A 21,385-nucleotide genomic window follows, 5' to 3' on the forward strand; every position below is an offset into this window, starting at 1 on the left:
AGACATTCCCACTCACGTACTTGCAAGTCCTAGATTAAAGCATGCTATTTAATGCCTCTTTGCTTTGCCTGTAACTCTTTTAGCCTAAGCAGCAAATTTCTCCTAGTCCTTCCTAGGCTTGTTCAAATATTATCTCCTCTGGGAGGCTTTGTCCTTTTGCACTCAGGAAGTGAGTTACTTCTTATTTATCAAATTTATATCGCACGCAGGACTGTGAGATCCTCAAGGGCAGGAACCACATCTTGTTCACCTCTGCATGCCTGCCATCTGCCCTTGTCCCCCGTAGGTAGTGCACCGTTGGGTGAATGAGTCTTGACTTCTTTTCTTCTTACTGACTTTCCCATTAGAACCCTGGTTTCACTCTCAAAATGAGATTTCCATTTCCCCTTTACTAATGTATTAGCCCTTCTCAAGGATTCTGAAGACAACAGTAGAAATTAACAGATTCTGCCATGATATCATTGTGACATTTTTTCTGAAAAGATCAAACTACTTTGCATATGTTAAAACAGAAATCTAGTTTGCTCAACGCGCCAAGTGGACAGACTTCATCATGTGTCGTGGATTTTCTTTTTCCATAGAATAAAGAAGAGGGGAAGGAAACTACCATTTATTAGCCTGTGCTAGGTACAGGACTACACTCTCATTTCCTGGATAGGCAGGAGCAGAGAAATCACTGGCAAGAAGAAGTCCTCTCTCTTCTGTTAACTGATGTGTGGCTCTCTTGAACAAGTGGTCCTCTCAGATCCTTATTCTCCTCATTTGAAAATAAAAGGATCCGACCAAATTGTCCCCAGAGGTCACCAAGCTCTAAAGTTTCTTTAGAGAAATTCACTGAGGGGTTTTGCTTTGAGCCAGCCCCAGTGCTAGGCATTAGGGATGCAAATAAGATGCAATCCTTAGCCTGTCATAGTCAGTGGGGAAGAAGAATTCTGTTCTTCTGACTCTGCACAGTCTATTGCAACTACTTAAAATCAATCACTGATTGGACCTGTATAAACAAAGGATGTTCAGTTAAAAAAGAAAAACCTATTGAAATGATCGTGTGTAAAATTTCCTGCGAGGCCTAATTCAGATTAGAAGAGTAAATTATGGTTCCTGCCTCAAACGGGGCTCTAATCCAGTAGAAGGCCCACTGTGCATGCAGCAGATAAAATAAATTTTATAATAAAAATTGTTATTCATGCAGGAATAGTTTCTCAGGAAACCCCTGCTAGACCAACTCAGAGTATCTGAAGGGTTTTATATTACTTAAGTTAGAGGTAAACAAATGCCAATGCTAAGTACTTGTCCTCAATGAAGATGGGCTTCATTCACAGCCAAATTTCACAGGGGTTTTGATACAGTGCTCTGAATACTTCTGTTATGTGACATGTTCTTGTAGCTGGCAGCCAGTCCCCAAAGAGACGTTCACATCTCTTGAGAATATGTACTTCATCCGTCTTGTATTCTTGCAGTCTAACCAGTGTTTCTTACCTCGTGCAAAATAAATCATGGGCTGACTCTATACCACATTGGAACTGTCTACCTAGTTTCAGACCACCATAAAGAGTGTTTTCTCTCTTTGTGTCTTTTTTTTCATCTTAACAAATCGGCTATTTTTTCCCAGCATTGTTGAGGCATATTTGACAAATAAAATTGTAGAATATATAAAGTGTACAACATGCTGATTTGATACACACATACGTTTTGAAAGGAAGACGTGAATGCTGTGGGTATGATACTTGAAATTGTACCCAGGATTTCTAAGGGGTCTTCAGTGATGATAATTTTTTAGATAGGATTGAGAACTAATGAGCAAGTGGATGGAGACCAAAGGAAATTGAGATAACTTTACATCGGTAATTTCAAAGTCAGATAAATAAAATTATCTTTAAATGAATCAAACAAAGATTATGTCTTTAAAAAAATAGACTTTTTAAAGAGCCATTTTAGATTCACAGAAAAATTGAAGACAAAGTACAGAGTTTCTGTATACACCTGTGCATACACATACATAGCCTCTTCCACTATCAACATCCCATACAGAGTGGTACATTGCAGTGGATGACCCTACACTGACACATCATCATCACCCAAAGTCCATTGTGTGCATTAGGGTTCACTCTTGGTCTTACCCATTCTGTGGGTTTTGATAAATATATAATGATTTGTATCCACCATTACAGTACCATACAAAATCTGAAAATCCATTATGTTCTGACTGTTCGGACCTTCCTCCTAACTCCTAACAACCACTGATGTTTTTCATGTATCCATAGTTTTGTCTTTTCCAAGTTGTCATATAGTTGGAATCACACAGTATGTAGCCTTCTCAAATTGGCTTCTTTCACTTAGTATGCATTTAAGGTCCCTCCATGTCTTTTCACGGCTTGAAAATTTTCTTTTTAGCACTGAATAATATTCCATAGTCTGGATGTACCATAGTTAATTTATCCATTCACCTGCTGAAGGACATCTTGGTTGCTTCCAGGTTTTTGCAGTTGTGAATAAATATGCTATAAACATTCCCGTGAAGGTATTTATATGTAAATAAGTTTTCAACTCATTTGGGTAAAGACCAAGGAGTGCAATTGATCAATCCTATGGTAAGGGTATGTTTGGCAGTAAGATACTCTCAGACTATCTTCCAAAGTGCTGTACCATTTTGCATTCCCAACCGCAGTGAATGAGCATTCCTGTTGCTTCACATTCTTGTCAGGATTTTGTGTGGTCAGTGTTTTATAATTTTGTCATTTCAGTAAGTGTATGGTGTTTATTTCATGGTTATCTTAATTTGCAATTCTCTAATGACATATGATGCTAAGCATTTTTTAATATACTTATTTGCTATCTGTGTATCTAGTTTGGAAAAGTGTCTATTCAGACTGTTTGCCTATTTTTTAGTTGGGTTGTTTGTTTTCTTATTAATTTTTAAGAGTTCTTTGTATATTTTAGATAATAGTCCTTTATCAGATATGTTTTTTGCAAATGTTTTCTCCATGTATAACTTGTCTTCTCACACACTCAACAATGTCTTTCTCAGAACAAAAGTTTTTAATTTTAATTAAAGTCCAGTTTATCAGTTATTTATTTTATAGATCATGTCTTTGGTTTTGTATCTAAAAAGTTATCACCAAACCTCAAGTCATTTAGATTTCCTTCTATGTTATCTTATAATTTTGTGTTTACATTTAGGTCTGTGATTCATTTCTAGTTAATTTTTGTGAAGGGTAGGTTTGTGTCTAGATGGGTGTGTGTGGGTGTGTGTGTGTGTGTGTGTGTGTGTGTTCGGTTGCTTCAACACAATTTTTTGAAAGGCTACCAGTTCTCTATTGTATTATTTTTGTTCCTTTGTCACAGATCAGTTGACCATACTTATGTTGGTCTATTTCTAGGCTCTCTATTACATTGATCTACTTGTCTATTTTCTTTTTACCAGTGTCATACTGTATTGATTACTTTAGCTTTATAGTAACTCTTGAAGTTGTGTAGTATCAATCCTCCAGCTTTTTTCTTCTGCTTCAATATTGTGTTGGCTATTCTGGGTCTTTTGTCTCTCCATCTAAATTTAGAATCTGTTTTTTGTCTTATAATTTTTTGTTTAATACTGGGTATTTTAAACACTATAATGTGGCAACTCTCAAAATCATATCCCCTCTCCCCAAGGTTTGTTGTTAGCTATAGTTCAGTGACATTCCTCAGCTAATTCTCTCAAGTCTGAATACTTTGCTATAAATAACCACTGAAGTCTCCACTTGGTTAGCTTAGTGGTCAGCAAATGATTGGACAGGGCTTTCCTTAAATGCCTTGAATCAGTATGTCTCCTAGCCTTTGTCAAGGGCTCTTTGTGCATATTGGGCTATGGTTTCAATGTTCCAGTAAGAAGTTGATCATTCTGCGTTAGCCTTTATTTCCTGCTTGTGCAGATCAACAATGCCAAGCAGAGGTGAGAAATTAGGACTTTCTCATGCCTTTTCTGGGTATGCACACAGTTCTTCATTCCTTCATGACCTTCTAGATTCCTAAGAATATGTTAGAACTTTTCTGAGTCCCCTATGGACATCTCATTCTTGCAGCTATCCTTTTTATTCCTTTCGGTTCACATCTTGTTTAACCCAAATGTTATCACTGGTTCAGGCAGCTATGATGTTAAATAATTGCCGCTGATTGTTTTTGACAAACACCCTGGGGGAAAAACTGTTCTCAGTGATGAGCTCAGAGTCAGGTTAAATGAAGATAAGTCCTGTGAAAGGAGCCATTCAGGCAGTTGCCAGGCATCTCAGATTATAACACTTCTTTAATAATGGAGCTTTTGGGGACTCAAATGCATTCTCTTTCCCCAGTGGCTGCTAGGCTGCCAGTTTTCATAGCTACTGATTGTGATGCTGTTGTTTTTCAAAGCTTTTGCAGAGCTGAGGAAAGAAACATGAGAATAGGGCAAGTTCAGATGCCTCAAATCTCACTGTTCTTATATAGATTCAACCACTTTTCTTATATAGACAGTACTTGGATTGTTGCAAGCCTTCATTACTTTCCAGAATTCTTAAAAAGTTGATTTTGACCATTGTTGCCAATATTCTTCTTACTTTTATAGAGGAGCAGAGTATGAGAGACTTTTATTCCACTATTCCCACCGATGTCACTCACTTGCAGTATTTTTTATTTAGCTTTATTAAAAGTATAATTTACATTTAAAAAATTCACCAACTTAAAGCATAAATAATTTGATGAATTTTGTCAAATGTATACAGTCATATAACAATCACCACAATCATGATACAGAATATTTCCATTATCTCAAAAAGTTCTCAATTGCTGACATTTTGCAACTACTGAACTGTTTTCTGTCACTACAGTTCTACCTTTTCTAAAATTCTGTATAAATGCAATTACATAGTGTATGATCTCTGTGTCTGGCTTCTTTTACTTCACATAATGCATCTGAGACACATCTATTTTGTTGCATGTGTCAGTAGTTAGTGCCTTTGTATTGTTGAATATTTCTTTTTATGTGTATACCACAGTTTTTATTTCCATTTGTCACTTAAGGGACCTTTGTGTTATTTCCACTTTGGGTCTATTTTCTGAATAAATCTGCTGTGAATATTCAGGTACGTGTCTTTGTATGGGTGTATGATTTATTTTATCTTGGATATAAATAACTAAAAGTGGAATTTCTGGGTCAGATGCTAAGAATATGTTTAATTGAATAAGAAATTGCCAAACTGTTTTCCAAGGAGGCTGTATCCTTTTGGAAGTTTTAGTGGTTCTATGTCTTTGCTAAAACTTAGTATTGTCAGTGTTTTTAATTTACGCATTCTAGTGTGTCTTATTATTTTAATTTGCATTTCTCCCATGACTACTAAGCATCTTTTCATGTGCTTATTTGCCATTTGAATATCTTCTTTTAGAACTGTATATTCAAGAGCGCCTGGGTAGCTCAGTTGGTTAAGTGGCTGACTTCAGCTCAGGTCATGTTCTCACAATTTGTAAGTTCGAGCCCCTCATCAGGCTCCACATTGGGCTCTGTGCTGAGAGCTTGGAGCCTGGAGTCTGCTTCAGATTCTGTGTCTCCCTCTTTCTGTTCCTCCCCTGCTCATGCACTTTCTCTCTCTCTCAAAAAAAACATGAAAAAAATGAACTGTATGTTCAAATATTTTGTACATTTAAAAACTCAGGTTGTTTGACCTATTATGGAATTTATTGTGGAGTTCTTGTGTATTCTGGGTACAAGTCCTTTACAAGATATGGATTTTACAAATATTTTTTCCAAGAAGAGGATTAATTCTTAAAGTGCAGGCAAATATCTGGGTTTAGGGGAAACAAAAGGATCCAAATCTAGGTACTCAAATCTAGTTTGTTTGAGTCTCTAGTTTTAAAAAATAATAAATCGACCTCCTGTTTGTGTCAAAAAGTAGAAAACATATTCAAGCATGTGACATATGGAAGATGAGCCCTTTGATGGCTTTTGTATATGTAGTAGATCAAAAACTTTTGCACAGAATAAAAATGTTTGTTTGTGCTTCCAAACTATAATGGAAGAACAAGTTTATTAGAAAAGTAAATTTTATACATGGCAGGCAATCGTTACCTAAAACCTGTTACAGAGTTGCCAAATGAACAACATTGACTTATTTAAGCTCTTATATATCATATATTTACTTAAGCTCTTCTATATCTCATAATATATCCAAGTGAGAATGTATATATAAAATTTACCTCACATACCACTCTTAGGTCTTAGGTGGTGATTAACATATGTGAAACTGGCCAAAAAGATAGGCTGTCAGTTATAAAAGCAAAGGCCAAACCCATGCTAAAGATAGTTTCAGACTAAATGATCAGTTTCTAATCCAGGGTTGCTTATTATATTTGACACTAATGAATATGTAGTCAGTGGGTATACTGGAGATGGCTGAAAATAAGGGGAGTCATCAAATATTTTTAAAGAAATGAGTGACATGAGAAAAAGTTGAGAAATAGAACTGGTTTCAATGTCAAGCGTTTGAAGTAGTAGTGAAACCAATTAAGAGGCTATTGCCTGACTTTAGGTAAATGATGAGAAGGCACCAAAAGAAGGCCAAAGGAGAGCCAAGACTTCAAAAATACCACAGATGTATAATTGACCGGACTTGGTAATCAAATGAATACAGACCTTAAAGAAGAAAAGTATCAAGATGACTCCACTTGGGTGGCCTACTTGGTGATGCTTTTAATCAGGATAAGACATTTAGTAGCAGAAACAAGTTTTGAAGAGAATACAATGAGCTCAGTTTTGAAAGTTGAGTTTGAAGGGTCAGCAGAACCCCACAAATGGGTGAGATTAGTGAGTAGTTAGAAATGTAACTCTGGGGCTCAAGGGAGGTGTCTGGGTTTGAGAAAGAAGATTGGACATCGTCAGAGTCTATTTTAAGATGGGATAATATATTTCAGTATATTGAGCAAAGACTACAGTCTGAATTCTAAAAAATATTAATAGTTAAGGGGCAAGTACCACTTGGTGACAGGAAGGAGATAGTGTTTAGAGAGACGAGGGAATTCATAATCTTGAACACCAAAGAGAAAAGTTTCAAAGAATGGAAAGTGGTGATTAGTGTCCATTACTACAAATAGGTATTTGCTAAAAAGAAGATATAGAATTTGGTGATCAAAAAGTCACTGGTCAAAACTGGAAATAGCCTAAATATCCACCTATAAAAGAGTAGATAAATCAACTGTATATCTTTATACCATGGAAAACTACTCAGCAATTAAAAGGAATGATTACTGCTATACCTCATAAAATGGATCAATCTCAAAAATATTGTGTTGGGAAAAAAAAAACCAGACACACAAAACTACGTGCCATATGATTTCATTTATATAACAATGAATTGGCCAAATCAGTCTATGGGTGATAGAAATCAGAAAGAGGATGCCCTGAAGGAATAGGAAGGGATGTGATGATGAGAATTGATGGTAAAGGAGCAGAAGAGAACTTTCCTATGTGCAAAAATGTTCTTTACCTTGTTTGCGGGTAGTTAAAATTGCCAAAACTCATTGAGCTGAAGATTTAAAGCCAGCGCAGTGAGAATACGAAAGATAGGAGACTGAACACATGAATTTTCTTGCTTTGTAAATTCCCACTGATTTAGAGAGGCGTTCCTTTACAAAAGCAGATGTCCTTACAGAAAGAGACACCTCAACTACAAAATTTTCAAAGCAGAGAAACAGAAATAATGTAGGAGAGAACTTGGCAAGCCCAGGAAATAAAAACTAAGCGGTCAGTGAAGTAAGTCATAATCTCAGTCTGTACTACAGTAATCCTAAAAAGCTCAAAAATGGGGATTGACATTTAATGGAGGCTAAAAAGAAGAGGGTTGTTTGAAATTCTATTTTAAAGTAGGTAGAGCCCTAGATTTACTCCCCCAATTTGTATCTAGGTGACTTTTCTTCCCTACCATCAACACAAAACTGGAAGTTTATTGCCTAGAAAGGCTAAAACAGAAGTCCCCTAGGCTGGGGGACACCAGACATAGTTGAAGGTGAGACACTCAATTGAAAATGGGAGCTTTAGAGACAGTGATATTTATGTTCTAAATATTGAGGTTCTTAGGCCTCTTTTGTAACTCAGCTTCAGCATATTAGAAAACACTCTCAAGAGGAATCTGAGAATCTGAGTGCTGAGAAATCTGATCAGTCCATGATAATAAAATAAAATAAAATAAAAATAAGGCAGCAAACCCCAAATAGAACAGGGAAGAAGGCCCTGAGAGAGACGTCACCAAGGAAATTAAATTAATAGATTAACACACTTAGGGAGTTAGATAGCTGAGGAAGTATTTGAGTTTGAATTTAGGGATAAATACATTGAAAACTAAAAAAACAAATAAATAAGATGCTTATTAACTCCTGGGATAGTGAAAAGTTGAGAATGGAAGACAGAGTAATCAGAGTATGATATACATGTGAACAACATTTATATGGTCAATAATAAATATAATAAACACTGAATCCTGATCTATCAAAAAACTGAAATTATGATATAACTATAATTATAAAAGATAAAGTGTATCAATGCAGGGTAGGCGAGAGATGGGAATAGATATTAAAAAATTAAATCCATAGGGCGCCTGGGTGGCTCAGTCGGTTAAGCCTTGGACTTTGGCTCAGGTCATGATCTCACAGTTTGTGGGTTCGAGCTCTGCATCGGGCTTTGTGCTGACAGCTAGCTCAGAGCCTGGAGCCTGTTTCAGATTCTGTGTGTGTGTCTCTCTCTCTCTGCCTCTCCCCTGCTCATGCTGTGTGTGTGTCTCTCTCTCTCTCTCAGAAATAAATAAAACATTAAAAAAATAAATAAAAATTAAAAAATCATCTTTAAAAAAATTAAATCTTCATCATGCATAGAATAAAGTCTATAAATAATGATTTGTACTAAAAAATCAAGAAGTAACAGCATAAACATGTTGTTAGAGATAAACACCAGCAAAATAAACAGGTGAAAGAGTTGCCTCCAGTGAGGCATAAATGGAAAAGGACACAAGGGGTAATGTTTGACTCTTTACACCATGTGCATTCAATAACTATGATTTTTAAGTCATAATCAGAAAAGAAAAATAGTAAAGGTATTTGCAAGAGCATTTCAGGAAATTACATTGTAATGGATTGAAGAGTAAATTAAGGAAATTGAGACTGTTCTCAGCCGATTGAGTAGTGCAGGGAAGGGAATTTTGGGGTAGGTTAGTATAGTTGCTTGATGGAAAGATTAGGATTGAGGGGGAAATTGGTAGTTTGTGTGATTATTTAGTTTATTTAGGTAGCTAACTAATTGGTTAGTCAATTTGTTCAAAACAGGGATAAGCTTAAAGAGAAGAAAGCAGTTGAGAGAATTTGCTGAGATAAGGGAATAAATGAGGTACCATGGTCCCAGATGAAGTGGTAGATGTTGAAATAAAAAACAAGATGAAAGGATTACCTTTGAAAAAGAGTAGGAACATCATTTTTTTTTATGATGAAGGAAAGGATTATTAAAAGAATTTGTATCTAGTAGCTTATATTCAGCTATATTTTCTCACTGGCAGCAGTGGGTAAGGCCTCTGTTGTGGGACTGGGATACTTTTCACAATCTGAGATTGGGAGCCAACCAGACGAAAAAATGAAGGGAATGCTGAGTAGCAATTTTGAGAGCCCAGCTGAGGATGAAAATCAAAATGTATTTATTCGTCAGCATGGGCTGCCGTAACAAAGTACCACAGACTGCGTGTCTTAAACAACAGACATTTATTTTCTCACAGTTCTGGAGGCTGGAAAGTCCAAGATCAAGGTGCCAGCAGGGCTTGGTCTTTAGGAAGCACAATCTTTCTGACTAGCAGACAGCCACCTTCTCACTGTGTTCTCACACAGCAGATTGAGAGAGTGCAAGCTCTCTGGTGTCTCTCCTTATAAGGAACAAATTCTGTTGGATCAAGGTACTGCGACCTCATTTAACCTCAATTAATTCTTATAATTATACAATCACTTTGGGAGTTAGGGTTTCAACATATATGAGTTTTGGTGGGGACACCATTTAATTATAATATATAATATAAATTTAGCATCTATAATGCAACACTGAGTTATTCTACCATTTATACCTAACAGCCCAAGAGAAGGGAAGAGGACTGATCTGAATTTGGCGACCAGCGTGATTGAGATGGCAAATGAACGGAGGAGCTGGTGAAAGCAAGGCTAAGATGACTGTTCATGCATTCCAGGAAAGGAAAGGGAAGCCAGGAAAAGACTGGGTTTAGATTAGAGAATGCAGGGCCTGGAAGGCTTCATGGCAGAGTTCTCTCAATTCTGAAGACTGGAGAGCCAACAAGAACGCTTGTATAGCATACCTTGAGTGGGTACAGTACTTTGTTGGGACATAACTTCTTGTTTCTGCACTTTCAACGTCATTGGAAATAAATGAGAATTATCAATCTGAAAAGAAAATTTAGGTTTATTAGTGGTAGCAATCACCACGTTTTTGCTTCTTTTTAGACGACTCCATACATTGAACAAGTGTGCCTCAATGAAACTTGATGTGAACTTCCAAAGAAAAAAGGTAGGTGTCTACACCTTACTGAGATCATGGCTACATTAACAAAAGAAGTTTGCATTCATAGATTAAAAACAGTAGGAACCCAAACAAAATTCTGAAATCCCTGACCATCTATGTTTATTCTTCAAATATCCCAGCTCATCATAACCATCAAAAATAAGTTCCATTATAAATCCAGGCTGAGGTCTATTTGTTTCACCATTTCACTTTGCTTTTGTTTTGATCAAAGGGTTTTGCTTAAAGATCTAAAATGCCTTCTCTGTGGTCATCTTTTAGAAGTTTCTTTAGTCATAAGTATCCACTCCATACAGTGGATACTTTATTAAGCACTTACTGTTTTCTAAGAGCTATGTTATGCACTTGCCATCTGTGATCTCATTGAATCCATTGAGGTAGGGTTCTCTGTGTTCTAGACAAAGGAAATAAAACTTGAATGGGTTCTCATTTGCTCATGATCTTTAAACTAGTGGGAGAACAGAGCTTCGAACTCAGGCATGCCTAACTCCAAAATCAAGGCTCCTAATAACCACTGTCGCTGAAAGACCTCTCTCTCTCAGTGAATTGATCCTCTTGGGAAATTCAAAATTAAGATCGTTGACTACTTTTTTTTCATTTCACATCTCCGATATGTAACAAGTCAAGCCACAATATATTTTGAAGAAGCAGAGAAAACATCTTTGAGTCAAAAGAAAGTGCTCTTTATCCTGGTCTACACAGAGAAATCATTAAATCCAATGGATTTTAAGTCACTCCTAAGTAACCTAATCATTAAAAATAACTTGAACTTGAATTTCTGTTCTAAAATAGCACCCAAAGGAAAAAAAAAAAAGCAAATGAATTTCGGTTGACCTCGCCTTAAAAACAATTGGGGGTTTTGAGTTATAAACCAAAGATTTAAGCTAATGAGGTAAAATGGTGAAAAACAATATCCAGAGAAATATTAAAATATGAGCAATTTGTCTAGGCCGAAGACAAATTAAAAATGTGGGAATAAGTGTCCCAACAGCTGTCTGGCTGAAAAGACCCCTTGAAAAGCATACACACTATTTGAAGCATGAGCATCAGATGTTGTTTTGGTTGTAACACACGGTTCTTATTAAACCTAACACAGCCACGCCTGTGTGTCTAAAGCATGGCTGGGCCATACGGCTTCCTAGACAGATCTGTATAGCTGCAGTGTATTACAAAAGACAAAAACTAATGACATGATTTGTTTTCAACCAAGTGCAGTCAGTGATTGGATTCTCACCCTATCACCAGCTTTTCAAAAACCCACATGTGAGATCGGCCCAAATAACATTTGTTAGGCTGTTTGTGTGTTACCTTCATAAAAGCTCCCTGGTAAATCGGTCATTGCAGTATTCTGACATTCTTAATTCATTCCTCACGTTACATATAGTGGCCCTCGCCCCTACAGCCGCTGCTTAGCTAGAGGCCTCACAAATGCATGCACTCGAATAAAATATGGCTTTTCACTGTGTAAATTGAGAAGACATGGCCTGAATTTTCAAATAAATAATTTCAACATGTGGTCTTAACCACCTTGTGAGTCGCAATAATGACCAGCATCTGGGGCTGTAGTCTAAGCAGTTACACAGGAGACCCTGTGTGGGGGTGTCCATTCCTGTGATCTGCCCGCTCCACAAGTCATAGGCTCATCCTTTATTTTATTGCACCAAAAAACTAAATAAATAAATAAATAAATACAAAAAATAAATACAGACTCGGCCTAGGCCAAGTGATCAAACATAGAAAATGAAACTTGAGAAAAGCACCATGTGACGTTGCAGTCAACTTTGGAATTAGTTTATTTGGAAGAAAAAGAAGATCAGCAGCATTTCCTCTAGGTATGTCCTCATTTTAGGCAATCTAAGAAATAAAAATATAATCCTTATCTCTCACCTGCAGAGGCCCAGACATGATTCATTCTGTAGAATGTCATCTCCAAATCGCCTAACTGTCCGTAGCCCCAGTCTTTCTTTCTCCCTTTGGACCAGTGGAAGGGCTACATGTGCTCATCTAGCATCTGTGTGGGCATCAAACCCCCACACAGAGCACACTGCGTGCCAGGCGCTACCCCTCACTGTGGCTCCACATCACAGATGCAGAGGGAGTAACTTGCTCCAAGTCATGCAGAAATAGCAGGGTCTGACCCCAGATATTCTGGCACCAAACTGCCCCCTCTCACCTTTCAAAGAATTCACAGGGGCGCCTGGGTGGCTCAGTTGGTTAAGCATCTGACTCTTCATTTCAGCTCAGGTCATGGCCTCACAGTTCATGAGTTCGAGCCCCGAATCTTCCTCAAAATAAGTAAATAAACATTTTTTAAAAACTTTACAAAAATAACACAAAGGGTGGGTGAGCCTGGTGGCTCAGTCGGTTAAGCATCTGACTTAGGCTCAGGTCATAATCTTGCTGTTCGTGAGTTCGAGCCCCGCGTGCGGCTCTATGCTGACAACTCAGAGCCTGGAGCCTGCTTCAGATTCTGTGTCTCCCTCTCTCTGCCCCTCCCCTGCTCATGCTCTATCTCTGTCTCTCTCAAAAATAAATAAACATTTAAAAATTTTTTAAAAATATAACACAAAAAATTCAGAAATGTGCTGGAGCCTGAAGGGGCTTCTGGCACTTGGCCTGAGGCCTGGAAGAGTTTCCTCCGCAACACATACAATTATATTTTTATTGTTGTTTTTAGAAGAGGGATGTTTCTTGCCATCTGTACAGAAGTCCATGATTTATTTAATGTCCTCATTGAAATGCATCTCTGAGTCTCTCACAGTGAATCTCTTTGCTCTGCTTTGCATTTTCTTCTCACTGGATTTTTTTTTTTTAATTCTGAAGAGTTTGGTGGGGTCACCCAAGAAAGAAAAACAAGCCCACAAATAGATGAGGACGGTGAGGCCTCATTCATATTAGTTAGGCACGCACTTTTCTTGGACCACAAATGCTACTTGTAAAGCGCCAGGAAAAATGAAATCACACCTGCCTCCGCCTCTCAAGATAGCACCGCAAAATTCTCTCTTGGTGGAAGAGAAAAGTGGTTTTTCAGAGATTCAAGGTAACCTTCCCTGTTGAGAGTCGGGTAGAGAAGAGTATTCTCAGTCTTGGCCACACATGTCGCCGAGACACTTACTAAAACCCAGGCAGGAGGCATTTCTGGAGACCCTGAGGGCACCAGCCGTTGCCTGCCTCTGGCTTCAGGCTCCTATCTCTGCGGCCCTGCACATGGTACATTCCAGCTTCTGAACAGGTGCCCCCCCCAACTCAGCTCCAGTTCACTCGAATGGAAGATACGCATCTAACTTTCTGTGTAACCATGGATTAGCTGCCTCTTACAGCTGTGCGCCTGTGTGGGCTCCTGTTTCCCGAGTAAGGGTCTGGCCAAATGCCATTAAAATAAAAACACAATAATAATTTTTTAAAAACCTTTCTTTTGCAATGTCTGGTTGGCATTTGTCTCTGAGGAATATATAATTTCAGCTAAGAATGTTCCCAGTTTTTTAGAAAAAAACAAATATCAGCACTTCATCTACATTAAAAACTCCAAGGCACACACAGAGCTACTTGTTCTCAGAAAAACTATTTCTTCTTCATCAACTACAAAATTCACACTTGCTTCACGATGACCTTAAAATCCCCCATTTGTTAGTGTTTATGTGGTATGATTTCCATTCAAAGTTAAAGTTGGAGACTGAAGACTCCAGCAAGGCTGTCTGTTACATGAGGAAAGAGACGGGCACAGACACTCACAAGGCTCTTCCCTGAAATTTCCCAAGAGAGAAAGAGTGGCTTCAAATGGTTCTGGTTAAAGTTATAGTTTTAATAAAAGCTCTCTGAATCATAACCAAAGGTGGAAAGCAGCACAGAAACCATGACTAATTGCCACCTTGCAGCCAGCATCTCCTGGCCTGGATGATATCAGCATTTCAAAGCAGCTGCAGCTGTTGCCCAGGGGCCTGGTCCCCTCTCCCTTCCACCCCCTCTACTTTTCACACACACCCCAGTCTCTCCCAACCAAGTTAGACACTTCCCAGTAGTTCCAAACAGCAGAGCCAAAAGAGAAAACAGTTACATCCTATTCCAGCATTCACTTGACTGGAGAGTTTTACACTCTTACATGGAAGATAATTGCAGGTGGATATCCTAGAACCATAGATCTTTGAGTTGGAAGGCATATGCCATCATCTCCTCCAGGCTCTCATCCATTGCAGGATTTACTTCTGAGAGTGTTGCTCATAGTTCACTCAGCCTCTGCCTGTAAGCATCTAGCCATGATGAGTTCACTGCACTGCAAGGCAATTTATTTGCTTTCTAATTACTGGAAGTCTTCCATATAATAAACCAAAGGCTGATTTGATGTAAACTTGCCCATTGGATTCTGGCTCTTTTCTCTGCAGAAGTACCAAGTATATATTTCGCTCTTTTCATACAGCAGCCCTTCAGCTCTCAATCCTCTAGACTGGGCATTGGCAAACCACCACTCCTGTTTTTGCAAAAAAAAAAAAAGTGAAAGTTGTATTAGCAGACTCATTCTTCTGGCTGTTAACAGCAGAGTTGACCAGGTGTGACAGAGATTGCATGGTCCAGAAACCTATAATATTTACTATCTGACCCTTTACAGAAAGTTTTCTGACCTCTGCTCAATCTCAAAGTTTCTCAAACTGTCTGTGGTGAGTGACTTGACGTTTTTTTTTGTTTGTTTGGTTTTTTATTTATTTATTTATTTATTTATTTTCAGTTTTGAAATCTTATCTTATTAAGAGGCCATTGTTCAGCTCTGTTAAGATCTTTATACATCTCAATATCACCGGTCTCTAACAACAATAATTAGCTTTATGTTGCACTTTAAGGTTTATGTGGCATTTTCACGTATAATCTCCTTTGACGATGCTGACAAATCATCCTGGATGTATATTATTATTATTCCCATTTACAGCTGAGAAATTGACTCTCAAAAAGGGTACCTTGGTCAAGATCACTTAGTGAGTTACCTTGTGCCATATTCATATTTTAAAAATATGAGTTCTCCTGGCTCATTCAAGTTACTCTTAAAATGAACATAAGTTTGAGACATCCTCCAGACAACTCTCCCTTAGTTGCATTCAGCCTTTTGACCACACTTTGGTATGAGCCACTCAACCAGTTACCAACAAAACTCTCTATAGCATCCAACACAGTGAGCCATCTTGGCCACAACAATATCGTGAGAACCTTGTGTCACTTCTTTTGCTAAAATCCAGACACTCTGTGTCTCTATTTCTATTGTCTACTAAACCATTGAGAGGGAGATTAAGGTTTGTCTGGTGTGTCTTTTTCTCATAAATATATCTGACTCCTAGAGATTTCCATTTCACATTTCTAAAGAATCAAGCTATTTGTTTTTAGTCTCAAAAAATTATCAAACAGAGGAGATCTCAATATCTTTTAATCAGTACACTTCCACAATACTAGAGAGTCAGTTGTATGCATGTTAAGTCTGCTGAGCCCTGAGTGTTTAAAAAAAAAAACTTAAACTCTAGTGCAGTGTGTTTTTCATATTGTCATATTGTCAATTATGACACATTGGTGGGTTGTGAAATGAATTTGGTGGGTAACAGACAATACTGAAAAAAAAAAGAAACAGATTAAACTAGATTATAAAATATCAGAGTAAAAACAAGGATAATATTTATAGCATGAGCTTGTTTATTTATCTGTTTGTATGTTTGTTTGTTGTAACATATGTGTGCCTTAAGCTGTGATGGGAAGTTTCTTATTGTATGTCACTGTCAGTAAGTTGAAAGATTCTGCCTGGTGGAAAAAACAGACAGAATCATGTCACTGCCCTTTGGGACATACTCTGATAATCATATGCACAGGATGCTAAAGGAGAATGGGTGTTTTTCTATTTTCTTTGTTTTGTTTGGTTTTTGGCTTTGGTTTTCGTTTGTTTGTTTTGGTTCAAAAGATCTAAATACTGCAAAATTCCCCTGAACTCTTGGCCTTTTTTTCCCAGGAGTTTACCACTTTTTCACATGGCTTGGTTGGGTTGTAAATACCTTCCTGTTCCCCAAAGCTGATACAATAAGCTCTTAGAGTCTAGCAGACGGGAGCAAGCCTTCCATTCCCAGTCCACAGTACCCAGCTTGGCATCTCTTCCTGACCAAAATAAAGGAATCCTTATCTAACTAGTATGTGGTTTGCTAGCATCAGTAACCAAGTTTGGGCTAACTTGAGAGAGCTCGTTGGAGCCCACACTAAATATCGTAGTTTCTATTTAAAATATCTACATTTTCTGTAAAAATATATCCTTCCTTTGCCTTCTCAAAAGGTATTTGCTGAAAGGGCTTTTTCAGAATGCTAACTTAATATCAGCTTCTTTTTACTAGCTTCCTGAAATGTGATCTGAAAATTCAGTGAGCTCACCCTTCAACCTATTATGGTGCCTGATATGTAAATGGCCCTCCAATGTCATGTCTTACTGTGTCAATCACAGGAAGAGAGAAATCTAAAATGCTATAAAGAATGTATAGCTTTGATTCATCATCTGAGACCCTTTCCTTTTTTTCTACATGTACACTTTTTTAAACTCTTTTGACAAAGCTTGATATAACCTTTTTTAAACTCAAAGCTAATTTCCCACTGTGATCCCAAAGGTATGGAATTCTCCATTAGCATTTTAGTTTTTTACTTTCTTCCACCTTCCACTGTACATGAATGTTCAAATATGTCACTTAGTCCAACCCATGTGAATCTAGATTTTCAAGAAATAAATGAAAATGGGGAGATGATAGTATTTATCAGCTGAGCATCTATTTACTTCTTCTTGAAAAGAGAATATATCACAAAATTAAGGGGGAGTAAGTAGACAGTAGATACGTAAAAAGATAGGTAAGCAATTTTCTTAGATAGACAATAAATAGATAAGCAATTTAGTAGACACTGGAAAATAACAAATACTCCTCAATGAGGGCCTACTAAATGCATTATTTCATTTAACTCCCTCAGCAAACCCGTGAGGCAGAACATGGTTTTAGTACCATTTCATGAGTTGATAGAAACTTTGGAGAGAAGAAGCAATTTGCAAACAATCACCTAAACTCTTACCTGGCACTACTAGAATTTGGAACCAAGTCTTAGAACCAGATGCCAAAGTAGAATAAATTTAATTCAAATAAGACAACAGTATTGGGCAATTACTATGCGCTTGACATTGGGGAGGTTATAAATATGAATAAGACACAGAAACACAAGCCCTTCTCTTAATGAGCTTACCTCTAACAACTGAGAGTGGATGTGAGTAGCATGAACTTAAGTTATCATTAGAAGAAGTGCCACAACACAGATCTAATCCAAATGCTATAGGAGGTCCAAGTCATTGCCTTGGAGCAGAGAGGCCAGGGAGCAGGGAAACTGGGAGCCACAACTGAAATGAGGCAAGAACAGTACACTGCAGGCAGGTTGAAAGGGCTTTGAATGCCACGCTGAAGACTTCTAGGAAGGCCAAGGAAAGCTGAAGGCTTTGAAGCTGGAAAATTACACGATCATATTTGGATTACAGTGTAGAAAGCTGTTTGGATGGGGAAGACGCTGGAGATAAGGATTCTAGCCAGACCTTTACTGTAACAGACCCAGACAGAGGTGCCAGGGGCCTACACAAAGGGAGTGAGAGGGAAGATATGAATGAGGGGACAGATTTGAAAGCCATTTCAGAGTTGGGTCTTGGTAATAAGCAGGATGAGGAGAAGGAAGAAGCTGATGAATCCATCCATCTTGGAGGGAAATTATTGTTTTTTGCCCTAGGTCCAGGTCTGTCCTGGGCCACAAGTGTTAGCAACGATAACCGAGGACACCTCTGGCCTCAAGGAACCCAAACAGTCATCTCTCAGGGGATTCCTACTCAGGCAGCATTCAGACAGGAAAAAGAAGTGTGTGAGGTGCAGTGTGAGTCAGGGCCGAGCATTGGGGCCTCAGCCGCCTGGAGATGCATGTCCTGCCAAAAGGCACTTAGATTCAGAGATGATTAAAAACAAGAAGGCTGGCCAAGCAGAGTGGGCCAAATTGAACTCTCCTCAACTGGTGATCTCTAGAATGGCTCCCAAGTTTCTACTTAGAGCAATTCAGTGGATAATTTTGCTGTCAATTTGTGCAGGGAATACACAGTAAGAATCAGGTTTGGGAGACTAAGGTAAGGAGTGTCAATTTTGACATAGATGGACTCTGAGGTTCAGAAGAGGGGGGCTGGAGGGGCACCTGAGTGTCTCGGTCGGTTAAGCATCCAACTTCAGCTCAGGTCATGATCTAACAGTTCACGAGTTCAAGCCCCACATTGGGCTTTGTGCCTACAGCTCAGAGCCTGGATCCTGCTTCAGAATCTGTGTCTCCCTGTCTCTCTGCCCCTCCCCTGCTCATTCTCTCTCTCTCTCTCTCAAAAAGAAATAAAAACATTTTAAAAATTTAAAAAAAAAAAAAGAAGAAGAAGAAGAGGGAAACTGGAAATATCATCCTGGGGCTCAGTGAAGAGTTTTCAGGAAAGAATCCATTGCCTTTGATGGCAGGATTAAGTTTCTGAAAAAGAGAACTGCAGGTGTTTTATATTTAGATGTCTAGTCAGATGGTAATTACACCTCTTCGTAATCAGTCAAAGACAATTTCTTAGGAAGGAAGGACTCAGAACTTGTATGAAAATTAAAAGGAAGAAAGCTCGGCAGATTGAGAAGAGATCCTGTAGGCACAAGGGAGGAGGAGGGTGTAGGGGACAATGAAAGATGGCAGAAGAACAGTGGGACAGCCAGAGGGCACGCGTGGAAGGGAGGGAAAAGACGGAGGGTACCGCTCCTCTGTGCTCACCCAGTTTCCCACTGCATCCACGCTTCCTGGAAGCGAGCATCATCTTTAATGTTTTTCAGGGTGACGACTCCGATGAGGAAGATCTCTGCATCAGCAACAAATGGACTTTCCAAAGAACCAGCCGCCGGTGGTCTCGCGTGGACGACCTGCACACACTGTTCCCCGGCGGAGACAGAAATGGGTCATCGGGAGACATTAGGATGAGAAACACCACCAGCAGTGAAAGTGTCCTCACAGACCTGAGTGAGCCCGAGGTCTGCTCCATCCACAGTGAGAGCAGCGGAGGGAGTGACGGCCGCAGCCAGCCGGGCAGCCACAGCGCGGGCCGGGAGCCGTTCGACTGCCCCGGCCAGTCCTGCCCCGACAGCCCAGTCATGCTGGATGCCACGTTCGTGAGCAGCGGCCTCCCTCAGTCCCCCAAAGACGTTCTCAGCTACCCCCTGCACCCAAAGAATGAGAAGCCCACCAGGGCCAGAGCCAAATCATTTTTGAAACGTATGGAAACACTCCGAGGGAAGGGAGCGCACGGAAGGCATAAGGGGCCGGGGCGGACCGGGGGCTTGGTGATCAGCGGGCCGGTGCTGCAACAGGAGCCAGAGGCCTTCAAGGCCATGCAGTGTATCCCGATACACAATGGAGATCTCCAGAGCCCGCCCCCCGCTGCCTGCACCAAAGGGCTCCTGAGCTCCAGCAAGTGGAGCGGGGAAAGCAGCCAGTCCTTAAACAGCAGTAGCGGGGTGGGCACTCCCGGCCCCAAGGAACGGAAGTGCCAGGGGGCGCACAAGCGCGGGGGCATGTACTTGGAAGACCTGGACGTGCTGGCCGGGACAGCACTGCGGGACGCAGGCGACCAAAACCACACACATGAGTTTCATTCCCAGGAGAACTTGGTAGTGCATATTCCCAAGGACCACAAACCAGGAACGTTCCCCAAGGCACTCTCTATTGAGAGCCTCTCGCCAACAGACGGTAGCAACGGGGTTAACTGGAGGACCGGTAGCATCTCCCTGGGCAGACAGCAGGGCCCTGGTGCCAGAGAGCCTGGGCTCATGGCGTCCTGCCACAGAGCAAGTAGAGTCAGCATCTATGACAACGTCCCAGGCTCCCATTTGTACGCCAGCACAGGAGACCTTTTGGACTTAGAGAAGGATGACCTCTTCCCTCATTTAGATGACATTTTGCACCACGTCAATGGGCTCCAGGAGGTAGTAGATGACTGGTCAAAGAATGTCCTGCCTGAGCTGCAAGCACACGATGCGTTGGTTGGAGAATCTGGATTATGCCCCTTTCCATCTCCGAATCAGATCACCTTGGACTTCGAAGGCAACTCAGTCTCCGAAGGTCGGACAACACCCAGTGATGTCGACAGAGATGGGACATCTCTGAATGACTCGGAGGCCACCGGGGTCAGAGAAAGGAGGGATTCTGGTGTAGGGGCCTCTCTGACCAGGCCAAACAGGTTGGTGGCATGATTTCCTGAAATGATTTTCAATCCATTTCATAATAATTATGGTCTGTTTATTTAACAAACGTTTAAAGAGCACATACTGAGTGCCTGACCCCGTTTGAGGTGATAAATGTGGTTAGGAATTATTTGAACAGAAGTATGTCTTTTGTGACACATATTATGGTGATTGATTCCGTGTCAACTCACGTTCATTTCTCTGAGTGTTTATCCTTTAATTCAATCTTAGTTTTATTAAAAAAAAAAAAAAGGTTATGAGTGTACGTGCAAGACGTTATGCTAGACACCATCAGGAATCACTGCTAAGGGAGGCCCAGTGCCTGTTCCCAGGTGCTTCCTGTGACCTTGCTGCAGTATTAGTTCAAACGGCTCCACCTCAAATTTTAAACATTTTTTTTTAATCCTGTGAGAAATTTCTAAGACACAAGGATGCATACTTCACGAGTTTATTTTGGCTTAAAAAACTGCCCATTACAGAGCACATAAAAGCCGTTTTACAAACACCATTTCAGAAGCACCCTTGAAAAATGGCCCCAGAAGAGCTTAAG

General features: G+C 39.6%; 1 protein-coding gene across 3 annotated transcripts in view; it reads left to right on the forward strand.

Moving 5' to 3' along the window:
- Positions 1 to 21,385, forward strand: part of STARD13 (StAR related lipid transfer domain containing 13) — a 178,926-nt gene that overhangs the window by 133,222 nt on the left and 24,319 nt on the right. For all 3 annotated transcript variants that reach the window (XM_039239845.1, XM_039239846.1, XM_039239847.1), the window contains exons 4-5: positions 10,486 to 10,549; positions 19,432 to 20,831. In XM_039239845.1, coding sequence (XP_039095776.1) covers positions 10,486 to 10,549; positions 19,432 to 20,831 — 1,464 coding nt within the window. The remainder of the gene's footprint in view (positions 1 to 10,485; positions 10,550 to 19,431; positions 20,832 to 21,385) is intronic.

The sequence above is a fragment of the Hyaena hyaena genome, unplaced genomic scaffold (assembly GCF_003009895.1).
Source record: "Hyaena hyaena isolate Hyena2069 unplaced genomic scaffold, ASM300989v1 scaffold_163, whole genome shotgun sequence".
Taxonomy (NCBI): Eukaryota; Metazoa; Chordata; class Mammalia; order Carnivora; family Hyaenidae; genus Hyaena; species Hyaena hyaena.